The sequence below is a fragment of the Symphalangus syndactylus genome, chromosome 7 (assembly GCF_028878055.3).
Source record: "Symphalangus syndactylus isolate Jambi chromosome 7, NHGRI_mSymSyn1-v2.1_pri, whole genome shotgun sequence".
In the NCBI taxonomy this organism is placed as follows: Eukaryota; Metazoa; Chordata; class Mammalia; order Primates; family Hylobatidae; genus Symphalangus; species Symphalangus syndactylus.
In genome coordinates this window covers 92,328,572-92,351,662 of record NC_072429.2, presented here as the reverse complement: position 1 = coordinate 92,351,662, position 23,091 = coordinate 92,328,572, and the positions used below count along the sequence as shown (strand labels likewise).

The 23,091-nt window shown below is 38.1% G+C and overlaps 1 protein-coding gene across 6 annotated transcripts in view; it reads right to left on the bottom strand.

Annotated features, from left to right (window-relative positions):
* TMEM67 (transmembrane protein 67) overlaps window positions 1-23,091 on the bottom strand; it is a 66,318-nt gene that overhangs the window by 28,172 nt on the left and 15,055 nt on the right. For all 6 annotated transcript variants that reach the window (XR_008659032.2, XR_010121924.1, XM_055286761.2 and 3 more), the window contains exons 7-15: window positions 19,893-19,955; window positions 11,816-11,970; window positions 11,581-11,689; window positions 10,817-10,903; window positions 10,095-10,160; window positions 7,188-7,344; window positions 6,205-6,328; window positions 4,614-4,719; window positions 1,264-1,320 (exon numbers count right to left, since the gene is read on the bottom strand). Coding sequence is in view for 4 of the 6 variants with exons in the window: in XM_055286761.2 (XP_055142736.1) it covers window positions 1,264-1,320; window positions 4,614-4,719; window positions 6,205-6,328; window positions 7,188-7,344; window positions 10,095-10,160; window positions 10,817-10,903; window positions 11,581-11,689; window positions 11,816-11,970; window positions 19,893-19,955 (924 nt within the window). In the remaining 2 variants the exon portion in view is untranslated. The remainder of the gene's footprint in view (window positions 1-1,263; window positions 1,321-4,613; window positions 4,720-6,204; window positions 6,329-7,187; window positions 7,345-10,094; window positions 10,161-10,816; window positions 10,904-11,580; window positions 11,690-11,815; window positions 11,971-19,892; window positions 19,956-23,091) is intronic.

Below are 23,091 nucleotides of genomic sequence, written 5' to 3'. Positions count from 1 at the left end.
ACAAATAAAAAAGTAATTAGGGAAACAGAAAATCACCATCAGGCAAATATCACAGTGAAACTTTCTGCAGGCAAAATCATCAATGGATGCTATTTAATAAAATTAGAGGGCCGGGCATGGTGGCTCACGCCTGTAATCCCAGCATTTTGGGAGGCCAAGGCGAGCAGATTGCCTGAGATCAGGAGTTCGAGACCAGTCTGGCCAACATGGTGAAACCCTGTCTCTACTAAAAATATTAAAAAATTAGCTGGGTGTGGTGGTGTGTGCCTGTAATCCCAGCTACTAGGGAGGCTGAGGCAGGGGAATTGCTTAAACCAGCTAGGTGAAGGTTGCAGTGGGCCGAGATAGCACCACTGCACTCCAGACTGGGCGACAGAGTGAGACTCCATCTAAAATAAAATAAAATAAAATTAGAGGGCCGGCCGGGCATGGTGGCTCACCCTTGTATTCCCAGCACTTTGGGAGGCTGAGGCAGGTGTATCACCTGAGGTTGGGAGTTCGAGAACAGCCTGACCAATATGGAGAAACCCCATCTCTACTAAAAATACAAAAATTAGCTGGGTGTGGTGACGCATGCCTGTAATCCCAGATACTCAGGAGGCTGAGACAGGAGAATAGCTTGAACCCGGGAGGCAGAGGTTGCGGTGAGCTGAGATCATGCCATTGCACTCCAGCCTGGGCAACAAGAGCAAAACTCCGTCTCAAAAAAAAAAAAAAAAAAATGAAAGGGGGAGAATAAGAAGCAGCAGGATGTTTGCATAATTTCAAAGAATCTTCCCCATGAGATACTTATTTTTATTTATTATTATAGCATCGCTTTGGTGGCATCTTTGCCAAAACTATATGAACTCAATTTGATCATGGGAAAATACCAGACAAACCCAAATTGAGGGCCAAAATAATGGACCAGTACTCTTCAAAAGTGTTAGGGTCATGAAAGATAAAGAAAGACTAAGAATCTGTCACACATTGTAAAACACTAATGAGATATGACAGCTAAAAGCAATATGTGACCCTAGATTGGGTCCTGAAACAGAAAAAAATTCAATAGTGAAATTCAAATAGTATGTAGATTAGTTAATAGGACTACATCAATATTAATTTCCAGATTATGATCATTGTACTAAGGTTTTGTATGCTAACATTAGGGGAGGCTGGGGAAAGAATAGCTGGCAAATTTGTTTTAGCAACTTTCTTGCACATCTGAAATTATTTAATTATAAAATACACTGTATATATTTTAATAGGTTAAAATAAACTTACATCTGTCTGGACATGTGCTTCTCCATGATCCATTTCATATGTGACTGAGAAAGAAACCTGATATTTAAAACAAAACAAATTAGCTATACTGAAATTATATAATACAAACTTACTTTTGTTATAAAAATACATTTGTAGCTGGGTTTTACCATAAACACTATAGTTTTTAACTATCGATATTACTAGAATTGACCTTTACTTACACGTAAATAGATAATGCTTTTGAGAATTACTTGTGCTGCTTTAAATATCTCTTTCACACACATTAAAAAAGGGGCTCATTAGGAGACACGTTAAATTCATGCACAAACTAATCATATTTCATTTTCTGATAGACTTCTGTAACTGAGGAATTTGACTAAACTGGTGCATCAGGAATTTAGCAACTGGGTAAACCACCAGTTGCTAAAGCGCAGATTAATCAAAGGTCTGAACAAAATCTTAAAGATACCACTACATTAAGAGACAAGAGAAAGAAGAACCTAGTAAAGGGTCAGAGAAGAGGACTGTGAGGGGTAGGAGAGGAAGATACCTAAGTCTTACCATGGTCACAGAATAGGGAGTTTCAAGGAGGAGGAGGAGGTTGAGTACAGTGTCAAATGTTGTATAAATGTCAAGGTAAAGAAAGCTACTATATGTGGAAATCATTGCTGACTTTCATGAAAGAGGTTTTCAAAGAAGTAAATGGCAAGAGCCAGACTGCAAATGATGAAAGAATAAATGGTTGGGAAATGAAGAAGAGATACAATAGCAAGCTGGGCAACTGGCAGAACTGAGTAAAATGTTTGTTTGGTTGGTTGTTTTAGTTTGTTTTTAAGATAAGGCAATCTGAGAGTTTTTATAAGCAAAGGAAAGGGACTTGCAGAGAGACTTGGCTGAATAAGACATTAGGGATGGAACAGGATATTGGAAAAGGTACTGTAAACGAGTTTAGATAGAAGACTTGTTTAGGAAGAGAGGAAGGGACCTTCTTTCTTAGAAACAGGAACAAGAAATGGGAAGGACAATGAAACATAGATTCTGAAATATTAAAGAGGAAGTCTTAAGGAATTCATATTAGATGGTCCTGATCTGCTCAAGACCAGATAAAGAGCAGATACATAGCTGGATGTTTACAACTGATGTAAAATTTTGCAACAGCTGCCATGAGAAATTAAGAAATGATGAAAGAATTGGATATTTTATAATTAGAATAATTTGAGGTGGACTTTATCAATGTAGTTTCATGACTTAACTTTTCTTTTTTCTTTTGAGACAGAGTCTCACTCTGGAGTGCAGTGGTGCAATCTTGGTTTACTGCAATCTCTACATCCCAGGTTCAAGCGATTCTCCTGCCTCAGCCTACTAAGTTGCTGGGATTACAGGTACCTGCCGCCATGCCCAGATAATTCTTTTTTTGGTTGTATTTTTAGCAGACAGTGTTTCACCGTGTTGGCCAGGCTGGTCTCTAACTCCTGACCTCAACTGATCTGCCTCCCTCAGCCTCCCATAGTGCTGGGATTACAGGCAAGAGCCACCACAACCAGCGGAATTAACTTTTTTCTGTTTGTTACTTTTCAATTTATCAAGGCTTAGTTTAGAATTATTTGGACGAGAATAATATTTAAAGAAAAAAACTCAGAAGTGTTTTACATTAAAAATATATATATATTTTTTTTTTTGAGACAGAGTTTCACTCTTGTTGCCCAGGCTGGAGTGCAATGGCACACTCTCGGCTCACTGCAACCTCTGCCTCTTGGGTTCAAGTGATTCTCCTGCCTCAGCCTCCCAAGCAGCTGGGATTACAGGCATGCGCCACCATGCCTGGCTAATTTTGTATTTTTAGTAGAGACAGGGTTTCACTATGTTGGTCAAGCTGAAAATAAATATATTCTTGATTACCCATAATATCACTCCAGGAAGTTTTAAACCGGGCAGTCTTTTGTTGTTACCAAGCATGTTTTAGATTTTCTTCTCCTCTCATTATAGTGTATACAAGCTCAGTCAATGGAAACTAATTTTAGCATTGGATTAGGTAATACAAATGAGGACAGAAAGTCTTTAAAAGTTATACTACATGTGTATTTTTGCTTAATGAAAGTTTGAATCCAATAGCAGTCAAGTACAAGTACAAGCACAACAGAAAGGCCAAAAGCACTGGCTGAAGGAACTAGAATATTAAAATACATAAGTAAAATAGTAGAAATTCAAAGCTCTTACAGAGTTTGGAGGTAAGAAATGCTTATGCCCCACTTCTCATGTTTTTAGAGAAAGAAGAGGATAGCCACTTAATCTCTAGGAGGAAAAAGTATAGAAGAATTACCTCTGTTTTTTTACCTCTATCCCTCTCTTATTTACCCCTCCTCAAAGCAGGGATGCTTTATCTGACTGGAGAAGTTGAGAAGAGTAACTGACCATGTGTGGCTCAACCTTCTTTAGGCTCATTCTCTGCAGTGCAGCCTAAGAGGTCTCGCTTCCATATGTAGGCCCTCCCAGGAGGAAGAGGCCTTCTGTCCTGTAGTTAAGTTTAATTTAGTTGGTGAGGTAGTGGGAAACCTATTTGGCTGCAGGTCCAAACTACGTCCTCTAGTTCATGCTAGCAATACTAGTTATAAAGCCGATATTTATCATCTCTTTCTGCCTGTTGAAGTATGTCTCTATTAAGTGGGTCATAGATTGCTGAGCACACATATGTCCACTGTAAAGTCTGAGTTCCTGGCTTAATTGGGCAAAGACACAAAATCTTTATTTATTTTTTTTTGAGATGGAGTCTCGCTCTTTCACCCAGGCTGGAGTGCAGTGGCGCAATCTTGGCTCACTACACCTTCGTCTCCCGGGTTCAAGTGATCCTCCTACCTCAGCCTCCTGAGTAGCTGGGATTACAGATGCGCGCCACCATGCCCGGCTAATTTTTGTATTTTTAGTAAAGACGGGGTTTCACCACGGTGGTCAGGCTGGTCTCGAATTCCTGGCTTCGTGATCCGCCCGCCTTAGCCTCCCAAAGTACTGGGATTACAGGCGTGAGCCACTGCGTGTGACCCACAAAATCTTAACAAAAGCAAGGTGGCCAAAAAGAACAGGAGCAGACATTGAACATCTCAGCATATCCCAGGATCCCTAACAAGGATACTCAACTGCTGGTGAGGCTTCTACTGAAAAACATAATCCATTCTTACTTTTTTATACTCAGGATCCATAAGAACTCACCTCTTACCATTATTAGTAAAAAATAATTAAGGCTTGACTATATGTAGAGAAAGGTTTATTTAGAACTTAAAAAAAAAAAAGACTGTCTTTTGACCAAAATGTAAACTGAATCAATATTATACTCTATTTATACATATAAGGGCACTGATAAGTCAGGAACGCACCTTCACAGACTGGCTGTTGGCATCTTTGATATCAATGTCACTGTAGGCAATGGTGATTAAGGGAGGGTAGATGTTTCCATTTATTGTGTTGGGTACAAGGTGGACGCTATTTAAAAGAAAATACATTTATAGTAATCAGTATATCCGGGCCCTTAAACATACATTTAACTTACCATTTCTTTTGAATTTAATATGAATTGTCTGATGATCTCAGAACCAAGTAGTTAACAAGGACTAAGGAAGGTTACACATAAACTAATGATGACAACAAAAGCTATCTTCAGGGATCAAGACTTGAACATTAAAATATATCATCTGATGGTGTAAGATTAAAGAAAAAACAAACCAAAAAGGTACCATCTGAGAAAAATTAGAAGCTCAATCCAAGTCCTATGAAGTTTACAAATGAAATCACTGAAGCACTATAAACTATCTTTGAGGAATAATCAAAAGTACAGTGCTACATGAAGCCTAAAGAAAGGCAGATAAGATCTTTATTTTCAAAAGAGAAAGATGAATTCTTAACAAAATAATATGTGTCAAGCCAGGTGCAGTGGCTCATGCCTGTAATCCCAGCACTTTGGGAGGCCAAGGTGGGAAGACTGCTTGAGCCCAGGAGTTCAAGACCAGTCTGGGCAACATAGCAAGACCCTGTCTCAAGATAAACAAACAAATAACTTTTTAAAATAAAAAAAAATGTCAGCTGTAATATGGTTATGGCACAAAGTGAGGTTCATTTTGCCAAATTCAATGCATTAGTACTGCATAGTTTGTAAATTCAAAAAGGAAAGTGCCAATCACTAGGGGCCAGCATGGTTTCATCAAGAACACATCAAGTCTGACTAGGTGCATTTTCATTTTTACTGGGAACACCAAATTAGCAGACTGAAGAAAGGCTGAAACACAGTACATTTGGATTTCAGCATAATAAATAACAAAGTTTCTGCACTGTTTATAAGATTATGAGAATCAAAATGAACAAAAATAAGTATATTGAAATACTTCAAAGTACCAAACTACTGTGAGATGATGGTGTTGATTTTCATCAGTGTATTCAAGGTACACATCATAAAATATTACAGTGGCAAAGTCACTAAGATTTTAGAGATCTCACACTGGAAAAGAAAGAGAAATTTAAGTGGCGCGGTACTATCCTAACGTAGGATCATAATTAGGTTATCCTAGGAAGAGGGAGGTGTTAATAATTAATCTGGGTAAACCTAGAACAAAAGCCACTGAAAGAAATGAGGACAGGGGAGTCCTAAATATTAACAATCATCTGGCAAGCTCTTTCTGAAACACCAATTTCAGCTCACTGGTATTTACTTAGCTATTCGCAACCCATTCTAATTCAGCAGGTCTAGAGTGGGACCTAGAATGTGCATTTTGACTTAACTCCTCACACTCTTCTGTTATAGTTTCCCCCTTGGCTATTCACTTTTACTGGTCTATGCCAATCTACACATATACCTAAAATAACCTGACCAACTGTTCCAATTCAGTTGTCCTTATTGTTTTCATCTACTAATGACTGGCAAACACTTCTATTATGATATTTTCCCATAAATAATATCATTAGACATTTGTTTACCTCAGTGATATTTGAGCAGCAACTCGAATTACTCTTGGCTGACTTCCTAAGTCATTTTCTCGTCCACTTACTGCATCCACTAAGAAAATGCGCCGAGTTAGAAGCCACTTGCCAGAGTTGCTGTCTTTTATCATAAAAAGAAAAAAGTTTACTGCACAAATTTAAAACATAAAATTATTGTTTTAGATAAGATGGCTGCAAAAAGTTACTAGTATAAGAAACACCTGACAATGGCCTTCTCTAACTCATGTGAATGTCTTCTTTTGTTTTTTTTAGACAGGGTCTCACTCTGCTGACCAGGCTATAGTGCAGTAGCATGATCATGGCTCACTGCATTCTCAACCTCCTGGGCTCAAGTGATCCTCCCACCTCAGCCTCCAGAGTAGCTGGGACTACAAGCATGCACCATCACACCAAGCTAAATTTTTTTTTTGTAGCAACAGGTTCTCATTATGTTGCCTAGGCTGGTCTTGAATTTCTACGCTCAAGTAATTCTCTCGTCTTGGCCTCCCAAAGTGCTGCGATTATAGGTGTGAGCCACCGTGCCTTGGACTTGAATGTCTTCTGATTGTTTGAACTTTTCATAAATTTGGAAGGCTTTCCCCTGCAAATTACCCAAAGAAGCAGGATTTTATAACATGAATAACAACAAAAGAAACTAATTTGTCCAAAAAAGCATATTCTAATTTATCTTCAAGGGACAGCTTGAAGAAAAAGCCCCAATTTACGGTTCCACTAATGTTTCTCAGGATATACCCTTAGCAACAGTATAATTTCTTAACAATATGTCTGGCAATAAAATTAGTAACAGTTTCTAAGTCCACCAGCAATTTATTGTTTCATTTTTTGGCACACCGTATAGAACCATATAAGAGAGAATTCATGACCTTTCTTATAATCAGTGGTATATTAAATTATCATGTAGGTTAACTTATTTATTGATTTCTGCTCAGGGAAAAGAGTAGTATGTATGGATGTCTTACCTTGGTTCACAAATATCTTATTGTGTTGAAGATTTAGGTTTAACACAGGCACAGCCAAAATATATTGATGTTGATTTTCATCAGTATATTCAAAGTACACATCATAAAATATAGGAGTGGGAAAGTCAATTAAGATCTTAGAGATAGGAATCTCACACTGAAAAGTAAAATTAAAAATAAAAGCACATAAAACAGCAACAAAGTACTAAAGAGTAAAAAATAAAATAAAAGATCACAATTGAAAATTAGCAAGCATTTTTATTATCTTCAGAGTGTTTTTCTAGTTTTGCAAAATATCTTTATACTACCTTGTTTATATGCATTTTCATTTGTCTTCCAAAACGTGAATACTGTGATTATTTTATAAGGACCAAAAACACTTAACAGTAAAGAACTGCTCTGAGAATTTTGAGAACTTCTTGAGCTTCAACTCAGATGAAGGAGATATACCTTCATTCTCAATATTAAGGGTACATCAGTGAAAAGGTTTAAAACTACTGTCCTATGGGATAAATTCCCAATTTTTTCTCCTGCTGTACAATGATGTCTATGATCTGGCTTCCATTAACCAAGCCAGGCTTATCTCTCATTACTCCCTATCAGTCTATGGTGCTCTATTCACACCAATCTACTTGTAGTTTCTAAATATGCCATACTAATGTATGTCTCTCTGTCATTGTAAATGTGGTTTCTGTCTGACATTTCCTTCCCCACTGTGCTCTTCTGGAAAACTCATATTCATTATACAAGCCCAAGTATCACTTACTTTGTGAAGCCTTTCTATAATTCCCCAGGAATCAGTACCTTGTACATACCTATAGAATGACACTTATCACATTCTTTGCAATTCTTTGTCTGTATAACTGTTTTGCCCACTAGGCTAGACGGACTTGAGAGTTAGCCAGGTTCAATGAAATAAAAATGCTTTTTAAACCTGATGATGGAACATTGGCTCCACAGTTTATGTGACACAAGTCTTTGAGTAAATTACCTAATTACATGGCATAATTTCCTCATCTGTGAAGCACAGATACTATGTATCTCATATAGTTATTTTATGAATCAAATGGGATAATGATAAAATGCTGAGCACACAGAGATAGGCATTACATAAGTGTTGATCTTTCTGGCCTATGTTAGAAGCACAATAACATTTAACAACAACAGCAACAACAACATGTAAATCATTTCTGACAAAAGAAGTAAATTCATGTTCATGGTAGAAAATTTGGAAATTATAAAGAAGAAAATAAAAATAATTTCTAACCCCACTATCCAGAGGTAACCACTGTTAGTAGATTCTTCCAATCTACTTTCCATAATGGTATTTTTTGTTACGGTTTTGTTCTATGGTTGTGAGTGGAACTTTATCAAGATGTACTTTTACAGACTAATTAATTGATATGGTTTGGCTGTGTCCCCACCCAAATCTCATCTTGAACTGTAGTTCCCATAATCCCCATGTGTCGTGGGAAGGACCCGGAGGGAGGTAATTGAATCATGGGGGTGGTTACCCTCATGCTGTTCTCATGATAGTGAGTGAGTTCTCATGAGATCTGATGGTTTTATGAGGGGCTTTTCCCCCTTTTGCTCAGCACTTCTCTTCCTGTCACCGTGTGAAAAAGGACATGTTTGCTTCCCCTTCCACCATGATTGTAAGTTTCCTGAGGCCTCCGCAGCCATGCTGAACTGTGAGTCAGTTAAACCTATTTTCTTTGTAAACTACCCAGTCTCGAATGTGTTTTTATTAGCAGCATGAGAATGGACTAATACATGCATGTCTTTCAAGTATTTAATGGCTCATAATATTCCTTAGTAAGATAATGTAATTTCAAAATAGGTATCAAAGTAAGGAAAGTCAGAGAAGGAAGGAGAAAGAAAAGAATGGAGGAAGATGAAGGAATTATTTTTATTTGTTATGAGGGGGTAGAAGAAGGGAGTAACTTTTCATTAGTCATTAAAAAAAGTAGTATTTTTACTTTATTTCAAAATGCTCAGAAGTATTACTTTTTAAGACCTATAAGCCTAGAAGCAGATAAACAATTTATTATGAAGATGTAATATTATATGATGTTTAAGACTCTAGGCCGGGCAAGGTGGCTCACACCTGTAATCCCAGCACTTTGGGAGGCCAAGGCTGGTGGATCACTTGAGGTCACGAGTTTCAGACCAGCCTGGTCAACATGGCAAAACCCCATCTCTATGCAAAATACAAGAATTAGCTGGGTGTGATGGTACATGCCTGTTGTCCCAGCTACTCAGGTGGTTGAGGCATGAGAATTGCTTGAACCCAGGAGGCAGAGATTGCAGTGAGCCGAGACTGCACCACTGCACTCCAGCCTCGGCAACAGAGTGAGACACCGTCTCAAAAACCAAACAAACAAAAAAACTCTATAGATAACAAGGTGCTCTGTTTTTGCCACTTAAATTAAGCTTTTCTGTACCCAGGTAATAAAAAATTATATTAAATAGTGAAATTATTCATCACTATTAAAAACATTTCCGGCCGGGCACGGTGGCACATGCCTGTAATCTCAGCACTTTGGGAGGCTGAGGAGGGCAGATCATCTGAGGTGGGGAGTTCAAGACCAGCCTGATCAACATGGAGAAACCCTGTCTTTACTAAAAATACAAAAAATTAGCTGGGCGTGGTGGCACACGTCTGTAATTCCAGCTACTCAGGAGGCTGAGGCAGGAGAATCGCTTGAACCTGGGAGATGGAGGTTGTGGTGAGCTGAGATTGCACCATTGCACTCCAGCCTGGGCAACAAGAGCAAAACTCCATCTCAAAAAAAAACAAGAAAAAAAAATTTCCAATCTCAAAAATTTAAGTATTATTCCAATTACTGCTGATATGATATTTTGAAAAATAAAGCTAAAACATAGACTAATATTGTTCAAACTTACATTTTGTTGGTAAGTTGTTCCAAACGAATAAGCAGCATTTAGCCTTGTCTCTGTGTCTGGACAAAGCTATAGTAAAAGAATACAACAGATAAATACCTCTCACCAATGTTTTCTACTCTTATACTCAAGAGTTCTCAAACCCGAACATGGATATATGCTCCATATAATACTTATTTAATGTATCAAGGATATGAAAAGTTAAGGGAACATCTGTTATAAATGAAAGTCATAACTTTAAAGAAATAAAACTTAGCCAGGCATGGTGGCTCACACCTGTAATCCAAGCACTTTGGGAGGCCAAGATGGGCGGATCACGAGGTCAGGAGATCGAGACCATCCTAGCTAACACGGTGAAACCCCGGCTCTACTAAAAGTACATAAAAATTAGCCGGACGTGGTGGCAGGCACCTGTAGTTCCAGCTCCCAGCTGAGGCAGGAGAATGGCATGAACCCGGAAGGCGGAGCTTGCAGTGAGCCGAGATTGCGCCACTGCACTCCAGCCTGAGCGAGAAAGCAAGACTCCATCTCAAAAAAAAAGAAAAAAAAGAACAAAAACAAACAAAAAAAACCTTAAGAAATTCTAATTTAAAGCATCAGAAAAAAAATCAAGTGTAGCATGTAACTGATGCTTTATTCATACAATAATCTAATCTTTTCCTCTTGTCTTTGCCTCAGGCAAAAATAATGCACGTTATTAATTCTTTAACTAGAATCATGCTTACCTGTAAAACACCTCCTTCTAAAGTTTGCCACTTGAGAAAATTTCCTCTTATATCATAGGAAGCAGCAACAAACTTCAGTTTTGTATTCTGATTAAAGAAAACAAGAGCAAAATCAGGTCAAATACTCTGAAAGTAATACAATATCCTACAAAGAAATTTTCATTGTTGACTGATCCTTTTTGTTGAAAAATTACATTCAATTACCTTTATTTTGAGGCTCAATTAATCTATTTCTATGACTAAATACACCTAAAAGAATTGGACTGGTTTTTTGCATGAAAATTATTATTTTAGAATTGAAAGGCAGCACTAGTGACAGATAGCCTCCTTTCAAACCTGTTAAATAGAAGGCAGTGTGGGAGAATAGTATCTCCTCATTCTGGAAGGTCAAAAAGTGACAGGTAGGAATTTGGCCCTGTGAAGTGCTGAGCAACGTCACAGACCCCCAGTCAATCTTCGGAAGCACTTCTTTAAGGTGTGGAAAAACAGGACAGAGATTTTTTGCATTTGGTGATGAAAACTGCTCTTCCCAACCCTACAAGTACAACTTCTTGCCATAACCACATAATCCAGAAGTATCCACATATTCAATAAGACAGCTAAACGCTATACTGTTTAGTTTTTATAAGTTGTTGACATTTATATTTAGTTTAGTAACTGAGTTTGTACCAACAACCTAAAAAGGCAAGAATTGTAACTTTATTACCTTTTAAAATTATAAATCAAAATGTAGTTATCCTCTAATGATATTAGACACTTTTTACCTGGTTTTCTCCTTTAAAACTGAAATTTGTAGGAAGAGAGGTAGAACTGAGCACTTGAGGTGCTAATCCTAAGTGGTCTCCATAAAACAGCCAAGGAAGATTCTGTCTCCTATAAACAGTTACAACTGTTTTAATAATGGAGAATAAATATTTCTTATTATTAATATTTGTGAATATATTAATAACTGCACTGAATTCAGTCAAAATAACATTTCATCAATCAAAATATCCTTACCAAAATGAAATAGAATGAACAGTGCTCAGTCCAGCAGTATTTTCAAAGATAAACTGAAACAGTCGACATGCATCAAACGTGGCAAAGTCATAAGAATTCATGTTCATCACACACATATTTCCAAGAGCTTGACAAGATGTTAGATTGGCATATACCTACAACAGAACAATGGCAAAGAAAAGTAACATGAACCTGAACAGTCTATGCAAACATTGATATAAAAATTTTACTTTGTGCAGGTCTGTTTCAAGATGGCCGAGTAGGAACAGCTCCGGTCTGCAGCTCCCAGCGTAATCAACGCAGAAGATGGGTGATTTCTGCATTTCCAACTGAGATACCTAGTTCATCTCACTGGGACTGGTTGGACAGTGGGTGCAGCCCACAGAGGGCAAGCTGAAGCAGGGTGGGGCATCGCCTCACCCAGGAAGTGCAAGGGGTCAGGGGAATTCCCTTTCCTAGCCAAGGGAAGCCATGACAGACTGTACCTGGAAAAACGGGACACCTCCACCTAAATACTGCACTTTTCCAATGGTCTTAGCAAACCTCACACCAGGAGATTACATCCCATGCCTGGCTTGGCGGGTCCCACGCCTACAGAGCCTTGCTCACTGCTTGCGCAGCAGTCTGAGATCAACCTGAGAGGCAGCAGCCTGGCAGGGGGAGGGGTGTCTGCCACTGCTGAGGCTTGAGTAGGAAAACAAAGCAGCCCAGGAAGCTCGAACTGGGTAGAGCCCACTGCAGTTCAGCAAGGCCTGCTGCCTCTGTTGACTCCACCTCTGGTGGCAGGGCATAGCTGAACAAAAGGCAGCAGAAACTTCTGCAGAGTTAAACATTCCTGTCTGACAGCTCTGAAGAGAGCAGTGGTTCTCCCAGTACAGCGTTTGAGCTCAGAGAATGGGACAGACTGCCTCCTCAAGTGGATCCCTGACCCTGTGTAGCCTAACTGGGAGACACCTCCCAGTAGGGGCCGACAAACACCACATACAGGTGGGCGCCCCTCTGGGGCGAAGCTTCCAGAGGAAGGATCAGGCAGCAATATTTGCTGTTCTACAACCTCTGCTGGTGATATCCAGGAAAATAGGGTCTGGAGTGGACCTCCAGCAAACTCCAACAGATCTGCAGCTGAGGGACCTGTTAGAAGGAAAACTAACAAATAGACAGGAATAGCATCAACATCAACAAAAAGGACATCCACACCAAAACCCCATCTGTAGGTCACCAACATCAAAGACCAAAGGTAGATAAAACCATAAAGATGGGGAGAAACCAGAGCAGAAAAGCTGAAAATTCTCAAAACCAGAGTGCCTCCTCTCATCCAAAGGATCGCAACTCCTCACCAGCAACAGAACAAAGCTGGATGGAGAATGACTTTGACAAATTGACAGAAATAGGCTTCAGAAGGTCGGTAATAACAAACTTCTCCAAGCTAAAGGAGGATGTTCGAACCCATCAGAAGGAAGCTAAAAACCTTGAAAAAAGATTAGATGAATGGCTAACTAGAATAAACAGTGTAGAGAAGACCTTAAATGACCTGATGGAGCTGACAACCATGGCACAAGAACTACGTGATGTATGCACAAGCTTCAGTAGCTGATTTGATCAAGTGGAAGGAAGGGTATCAGTAATTGAAGATCAAATTAATGAAACAAAGCGAGAAGACAAGGTTAGAGAAAAAAGAGTAAAAAGAAATGAACTAAGCCTCCAAGAAATATGGGACTACGTGAAAAGACCAAATCTATGTTTGACTGATGTATCTGAAAGTGATGGGGAGAATGGAACCAAGTTGGAAAACACTCTTCAGGATATTATCCAGGAGAACTTCCCCAACCTAGCAAGGCAGGCTAACATTCAAATTCAGGAAATACAGAGAACAAAACAAAGATATTCCTTGAGAAGAGCAACCCCAAGACACATAATTGTCAGACTCACCAAGGTTGAAATGAAGGAAAATATATTCAGGAGAGCCAGAGAGAAAGGTTGGGTTACCCACAAAGGGAAGCCCATCAGACTAACAGTGGATTTCTTGGCAGGAACTCTACAGCCAGAAGAGAGTGGGGGCCAATATTCAACATTCTTAAAGAAAACAATTTTCAACCCAGAATTTCATATCCGGCCAAACTAAGCTTCATAAGTGAAGGAGAAATAAAATCCTTTACACACAAGCAAAGGCTGAGACATTTTGTCACCACCAGGCCTGCCTTACAAGAGCTCTTGAAGGAAGCACTAAACATGGGAAGGAACAACCAGTACCAGCCACTGCAAAAACATGCCAAATTGTAAAGACCATCGATGCTAGGAAGAAACTGCATCAACTAATGGGCAAAATAACCAGTTAGCATCATAATGACAGGATCAAATACACACATAACAATATTAACCTTAAATGTAAATTGGCTAAATGCTCCAATTAAAAGACACAGACTGGCAAATTGGATAAAGAGTCAAGACTCATCAATGTGCTGTATTCAGGAAACCCACCTCACGTGCAGAGACACACATAGGCTCAAAATAAAGGGATGGAGGAAGATCTACCAAGCAAATGGAAAGCAAAAGAAAGCAGGGATTGCAATCCTAGTCTCTGATAAAACAGACTTTAAACCAACAAAGATCAAAAGAGACAAAGAAGGCCATTACATAATGGCAAAAGGATCAATTCAACAAGAAGAGCTAACTATCCTAAATATATATGCACCCAATACAGGAGCACTCAGATTCATAAAGCAAGTCCTTAAAGACCTACAAAGAAACTTAGACTCCCACATAATAATAATGGGAGACGTTAACACCCCACTGTCAGTATTAGACAGATCAACAAGACAGAAGGTTAACAAGAATATCCAGGACTTGAACTCAGCTCTGCACCAAGTGGACCTAATAGACACCTACAGAACTCTCCTCCCCAAATCAACAGAATATACATTCTTCTCAGCACCACCTCGCACTTATTCCCAAATTGACCACATAGTTTGAGGTAAAGCACTCCTCAGCAAATGCAAAAGAACAGAAATCACAACAAACTGTCTCTCAGACCACAGTGCAATCAAATTAGAACTCAGGATTAAGAAACTCACTCAAAACCGGATAATGACATGGAAACTGAACAACTTGCTCCTGAATGACCACTGGGTAAATAATGAAATGAAGGCAGAAATAAAGATGTTCTTTGAAATCAATGAGAACAAAGATACAACATACCACAATCTCTGGGACACATTTAAAGCAGTGTGTAGAGGGAAATTTATAGCACTAAATGCCCACAAGAGAAAGCAGGAAAGATCTAAAATCGACACCGTAACACCACAATTAAAAGAAGTAAAGAAGCAAGAGCAAACAAATTCAAAAGAGAGCAGAAGGCAGGAAATAACTAAGACTAGAGCAGAACTGAAAGAGATAGAGACACAAAAAACCCTTCAAAAAATCAATGAATCCAGGAGCTGGTTTTTTGAAAAGATCAACAAAATTGATAGACCACTAGCAAGACTAATAAAGAGGAAAAGAGAGAAGAATCAAATAGATGCAATAAAAAATGATAACGGGGATATCACCACTGATCCCACAGAAATACAAACTACCATCAGATAATACTATAAACACCTCTACACAAATAAACTAGAAAATCTAGAAGAAATGGATAAATTCCGCGACACATACACCCTCCCAAGACTAAACGAGGAAGAAGCTCAATCTCTGAATAGACCAACAACAGCCTCTGAAATTGAGGCAATAATCAATAGCCTACCAACCAAAAATAGTCCAGAAGCAGATGGATTCACAGTCGAATTCTACCAGAGGTATAAGAGGAGCTGGTATCATTCCTTCTGAAACTATTTCAATCAATAGAAAAAGAGGGAATCCTCCCTAACTCATTTTATGAGGCCAACATGATCCTGATACCAAAGCCTGGCAGAGATACAACAAAAAAAAAGAGAATTTTAGACCAATATCCCTGATGAACATCAATGCAAAAATCCTCAATAAAATACTGGCAAACCAAATCCAGCAACACATCAAAAAGCTTATCCAACACGATCAAGCTGACTTCATCCCTGGGATGCTAGGCTGGTTCAACACATGCAAATCAATAAACGTAATCCACCACATAAACAGAATCAATGACAAAAACCACATGATTACCTCAATAGATGCAGAACAGACCTTCGATAAAATTCAACAGCCCTTCATGCTAAAAACTCTCAATAAACTAGGTATTGATGGAACATATCTCAAAATAATAAGAGCTATTTATGACAAACCCACAGCCAATATCATACTGAATGGGCAAAAACTGGAAGCATTCCCTTTGAAAACGGGCATAAGACAAGGATGCCCTCTCTCACCACTCCTATTCAACGTGGTGTTGGAAGTTCTGGCCAGGGCAATCAGGCAAGAGAAAGAAATAAAGGGTATTCAATTAGGAAAAGAGGAAGTCAAATTGTCCCTGTTTGCAGATGACATGATTGCATATTTAGAAAACCCCATTGTCTCAGCCCAAAATCTCAAGCTGATAAGCAACTTCAGCAAAGTCTCAGGATACAAAATCAATGTGCAAACATCACAAGCATTCCTATACACCAATAACAGACAAAAAGAGAGCCAAATCATGAGTGAACTCCCATTCACGATTCGTACAAAGAGAATAAAATACCTAGGAATCCAACTTACAAGGGATGTGAAGCACCTCTTCAAGGAGAATTACAAATCACTGCTCAACGAAATAAAGGAGGACACAAACAAATGGAAGTACACTCCATGCTCGTGGACAGGAAGAATCAATATTGTGAAAATGGCCCTACTGTCCCAGGTAACTTATAGATTCAACACCATCCCCATCAAGCTACCAATGACTTTCTTCACAGAATTGGAAAAAACTACTGTAAAGTTCCTATGGAACCAAAAAAGAGCCTGCATTGCCAAGTCAATCCTACACAAAAAGAACAAAGCTGGAGGCATCACGCTACCTGACTTCAAACTGTATTATAAGGCTACAGTAACCAAAACAGCACAGTACTGGTACCAAAACAGATACATACACCAATGGAACAGAACAGAGGCCTCAGAAATAACACCACACATCTACAACCATCTGATCCTTGACAAACCTGACAAAAACAAGAAATGGGGAAAAGATTCCCTATTTAATAAATGGTGCTGGGAAAACCGGCCAGCCATATGTAGAAAGCTGAAACTGGACACCTTCCTTACACCTTATTCAAAAATTAATTCAAGATGGTTTAAAGACTTAAATGTTAGACCTAAAACCATAAAAACCCTAGAAGAAAACCTAGGCAATACCATTCAGTACATAGGCATGGGCAAGGACTTCATGACTAAAACACCAAAAGCAATGGCAACAAAAGCCAAAATAGACAAATCGGATCTAATTAAACTAAAGAGCTTCTGCACAGCAAAAGAAATTACCATCAGAGTGAACACACAACCTACAGAATGGGAGAAATTTTTTGCAATCACCCATCTGACAAAGGGCTAATATCCAGAATCTACAAAGAACTTAAACAAATTTACAAGAAAAAAACAACCCCATCAAAAAGTGGGCAAAGGATACGAACAGACACTTCTCAAAAGAAGACATTTATGCAGCCAACAGACACATGAAAAAATGCTCATCCTCACTGGTCATTAGAGAAATGTAAATCAAAACCACAAAGAGATACCATCTCACACCAGTTAAAATGGTGATCATTAAAAAGTCAGGAAACAACAGATGCTGGAGAGGATATTGAGAAATAGGAATGCTTTGACACTGATGGGAGTGTAAACTAGTTCAACCATTGTGGAAGACAGTGTGGCAATTCCTCAAGAATCTAGAACTAGAAATACCATTTGACCCAGCCATCCCATTACTGGGTATATACCCAAAGGATTATAAATCATGCTACTATAAAGACACATGCACACGTATGTTTATTGCGGCACTATTCACAATAGCAAAGACTTGGAACCAACCCAAATGTCCATCAATGATAGACTGGATTAAGAAAATGTGGCACATTATACACCATGGAATACTAAGCAGCCATAAAAAAGGATGAGTTCATGTCCTTTGCAGGGACATGGATGAAGCTGGAAACCATCATTCTGAGTAAACTATCACAAGGACAGAAAACTAAACACTCTATGTTCTCACTCATAGGTGGGAATTGAACAATGAGAACACTTGGACACAGGGCGGGTAACATCACACACTGGGGCCTGTCTTTGGGTGGGGGGCGAGGGATAGCATTAGGAGAAATACCTAATGTAAATGATGAGTTAATGGGTGCAGCACACCAACATGGCACATGTATACCTATGTAACAAACCTGCATGTTGTGCACATGTACCCTAGAACTTAAAGTATAATAAAAAAAGAAATAAAAAAAAGAAAAAAAAGTTTATTTTGTTTTCATTTTGCCTATTCTAGGCCGGGCATGGTGGCTCACACTTGTAATCCCAGCACTTTGGGAGGTCAAGGCAGGCAGATCACTTGAGGTCAGGAGTTTGAAAGCAGCCTGCCCTATGTGGTGAAACCCTGTCTCTGCTAAAAATAGAAAAATTAGCTGAGTGTGGTGGCATGCCCCTGTAGTCCTAGCTACCCGGGAGGCTGAGGCAGGAGGATCTCTTGAGCCCAGGAGGCGGAGGCTGCAGTGAGTCAAGATTGTGCACTCCAGCCTGGGCAACAGGGTGAGGCTCTGTCTCAAAAAAAAAATTTTTTTTTTTTTTTACCTATTTTACTAATAATTTTTTTTTGTATTCTTTTGCTTTTTAAAACCTTCCCTCTAGCTTAAGGAGAAAATAAACTTTCCACTTGGGAAGAGAAGTAACACAAACATTTTAATTGTAAATTTTAGGTTAAAATATAAAGACAAGAAACTGAAAGAACTAAGGAAAAACTCTTGGCATGACATTAAAAAACTAATAGACTATATTTGAAAGAACAATAATTTGTATATTAGATCTTACACATAAAATCTAATCCATTTTGTTTAAGTAATCTGCTTTATAAACAACAAAATGAGATCATTTGTTGAGTTTGCCTCTCAACCATCTTTCTCAGTTTTCCCTATCAGGAAAAGGCAATTCCATTTTTACAGTTATTCATGTGAAAAACTTTGAACTTTATTTCTCTCTTGCCCCTTATCCAGCTCATGAGTAAATTCTGTCAGCTAAATCTTCAAAGCATAGCTGAAGATAAATGCTTCTCTCATTTCTGCAGTACCACCTTGTGCAATGGTCCACTATCTCTCACTCAGATTACTGTAATACTCTCCTAAATGGTCCCTTACCCCAACAAATTCTATTCTCCATGCTACAATGATCCTTTCAAGAACTGAAGTTCTATCATGTCTTCCTTTGCATGAAATCCTTCTATCTCCCTTAAAATAAACTCCAGGGCCTTGCCGTAGCCACTCCCTATATCCCTGACCTCATCTCCACTCCACTTTCCCTGCTCACTCTGTTCCAGCCACTCCAGCCTCCTCCTTCTCTCTTAAGCATGAATAAGCCAGTAAACTGCTTTGAGATCTTTGCTCCTGCTATGGTTTCTGCTTAGAACACTCTTCTCCTTGATGTTTACATGGCTCACTCTCACTTTTTTCAGTTCTTTGCTCAACTATAACCCTCTCAGAGATGCCTGTCCTGATCACTATATAAAATAGCATCCCCCACCCCCTCTATGTACTTTACTCTTAACTATTTGCCTTCATAGCACTTAGCACAACCTGACATTTACTTAGGCTGTAACTCCATGAAGGACTGTTTTTTTCTTTTTCTGAAATATCTAACCTGATTTAAGAATTGGGCCTGGCACACAGTAGGTCATCAATAAACATTTACTAAGTGACAGTTTCTCCTAACACTCCGTTTCAGCTAAAAAAGCTTGGAGACATTCAATTTGTGTATACTAAATAACATCTTCTTCATGTATTCTCTTTCAGCCCACAAGAAAGGGTTTATTCTTCTTATAAGATTATGACCAAGAAGCTATAGCTACTTAGAAATAAAACTTTTATTATCTGGGTAAATAAATGGTATAATTCTTCAAAATAAAATGAAATTTATTTAAAAAATTCAAACTTACCCAACATGCAGCTGCTGATGATTGCAAATACTTTGCAAACCATTCTGAAGTTAAAGACATGCCCTGTAAACAAAAAGATACATTTTATTTTTTAAGTTCAAATGACCCCAATATGCATATTGTTGAATGGGAAATGTTTCACATTACTTTCACAATGTTAGTAGAAAAACAGATACTAATAGGAATACAAGAATTGATTTTAACCAATGTCAGTTATTATAAATAGGACTGCATTACAAAATAATCACACTGAGGCAAAAGATATAACGAGACAAAATGTGTCTGTAATCAAAAAATACTACACACCTATTTCACTAACATAAAAAATAAAGTGGCAAACAAAAGAAAAAATAACAGATCCTTAGTACTGAGTGGTTAATATTTACTGGTTTATAATTATTATAAATACTGTACCAAATTGGCAAGCAATAAAAAAAATGGGGGGAAATAATTTCAAATCTCCAAAGTGGTGGTTCTCAAACAATGATGGGCATCACAATCACCTGCAGAACTTTCTAAAAACAAAAAATGCCTGGCTTCATCCCAAACAAAAACCAATCAGCATCTCCAGATGAGACCAAGGCAATTACATGGGTTTTGAAGACTACAGATAACAAACCTCTGGTTAAAAAACATTACTTTAAAGCTTATCTGTACATCTTGCTAAAATATGAGAAACTAAGAAGCACCATTCAGAGAAAATTGTCTGAGCACACACACAAGTGATATAACTAAATTATATGAACATGGCACCACAGTGATCAGAGAAATCTATAATAAAACTATGAGGTACTATTTGTGTATATTTAATAAGCAAAAATTATTTTGTAAGAAAAAATGCATAGAAGGCTGAGGAACACATGCACACAAACTGGTAAAAAAGGAAATGCAACACAACAGTACTGACAAATGCATGTAAAATGGAGCCACATATGATGCCACTGATAGTGTGAAAGTTGCATGATACTTTTATAAAGCAATATCCATATACTCTAACCCAGAAATTTAGGAACACTTAGGAAATTTATCTTAAAGCAATAATCTCTCTAAATGGGAAAACATATTTATGTGCATAAAATGGTTGACAGCAATATAGTTAATAACTGAAAACCTAAATATTCTCTGGAGATACCATTATACAAAATTTAGTGCATAAGCCAGACTATTATGGAACTATTAAAAAATATAATTATACAAGATGAGTCTGGAACATGGTATAGAGAAACCAAGGAAATCCCTAAAGTCTAAAGTCACGTCAAAACAACACAGGAGCTATGCTGAAAGGAAGTTCAAATTTGGTAAAACTTGAACTTCTAAAAGAAGAATAACAGTAACAGATTATAACACAATGAGTAAACAAAGATTCTATGAGTTCATAATAAAGCTTTTTTTTTAAAAAAAAAATCACAGAGAAAAAGTAAAGTGCTTCTACAGACAATTGCTAGCTAATAAATGTAGAGGGAATAACAATTGTTATTAGAAATCACCAGTTTAATAACTGATACAGGCAAGATTCATTAATTGCTAAAATGGATATTTACATAGTCTCAGACTAACATATTAATCACAATACCTTTACAACAGAGAGAAGTGGCAGACATAACTATGACCAAGAAATCAATTTTTTTTTTTTTTTTTTGAGACGGAGTTTCGCTCTTGTTGCCCAGGCTGGAGTGCAATGGCGCGATCTTGGCTCACTGCAACCTCTGCCTCCTGGGTTCAAGCGATTCTCCTGCCTCAGCCTCCTGAGTAGCTGGGGTTACAGGAGCCTGCCGCCACGCCTGGCTAATTTGTGTATTTTCAGTAGAGATGGGGTTTCACCATGTTGGCCAGGCTTGTCTTGAACTCCTGACCTCAGGTGATCTACCTGCCTTGGCCTCCCAAAGTGCTGGGATTACAGGAGTGAGCCACCATGTCCGGCCTAGCAATCAAATTTACTATCACCAATAACTGGACAACCTGACAGACATTACATACCCCTTGTTGGGATGCAATGAGCTGTATACAACATCTATATAACACCTTGCGAAAATATGTTTCACTGTGTCTAATCATGAGAAAACAATCAGAAAAATACAGAGGAGACAAACCACAAAAGCAAAGTGAAGCAGGGATATGTTCTAGATTAAAGGACACTAGAAAGACTAACTGCAGTGTGGGATCCTTGATTGGATCCTAGGTATCTGTTCCCCCCAAAAAGGAAGGGAGAATAAAGAACATTTTTGAACAACTGGGAAAATTTGGGTATGAATGGATATCATTTAATTCTATTATGTTAATTTTAAATTCCTTGGGTGTGATTCTAGGAAAATGCCTTATTTTTTGGAGATCCACCCTAAAGTATTTGGAGTGCAATGTCATTATGTCTACAACTTATTTTCAAATGGCTCAGGGGAAAAAAACATTGTGTTTGTGTATATATTTACATATATACAGAGAGATAAAGCAAATGTGGCAAAACATTAATAATTCTTTAACCTAGGTGAAAGACATAGGCATAGCCATTGTCTAATTCTTTCAGCTTTTCTGCAATTTTGAAATTTTTCAAAATAAAAGTTGGGACAACCAAAAACCATGAAGCTATTTCACTATTAATGTATTTGAGGGAAAGGGAATGGGGAGACACTAACTCATGTATGTGAAAATTTTTTTCTGATTGGCAAGTATATTCCAAGAGCAGGATGAGTAGGATTGGATGCCTTGTTATAAAATTATACAAACAGAATTATGTTCCAATTTTGTTCTCTAAGAAAACTACCAACCTTAACGTTCAAAGTAGACTTTTCCAATTAGGAAGAATGTATGTTATGGAGTCAATACAAATATTTCAGTCTAATTGGCAATTACAGTCTCAACATAAACTAATAAACATGTATTCTGGTTTATCAATTAATCTAATCTCGTCTGAGTTTAACTACTGTAAACAAGCTCTTAGAATCTGATTGACTTACAAGTACAAGGATAAAACTGAGTTCTTATTCTTGCAAACTGAGACTAGGCAAGGGTAATCAAACCATCTTAACTAGATTTTGCTTACACGTTTTATACACTGGCTACATGGAACCAGTCTGAAAAGCAGTTGCAACATGACTTAAAATCAGGAATTCTAAATCTGTCCTTAGGAAAGAATCAGTGTTCAGAACTGGTATGTTTAGCCCACAATTGCTGTGGTGATGTCATGCTCTCCCTGGCCAGGTCT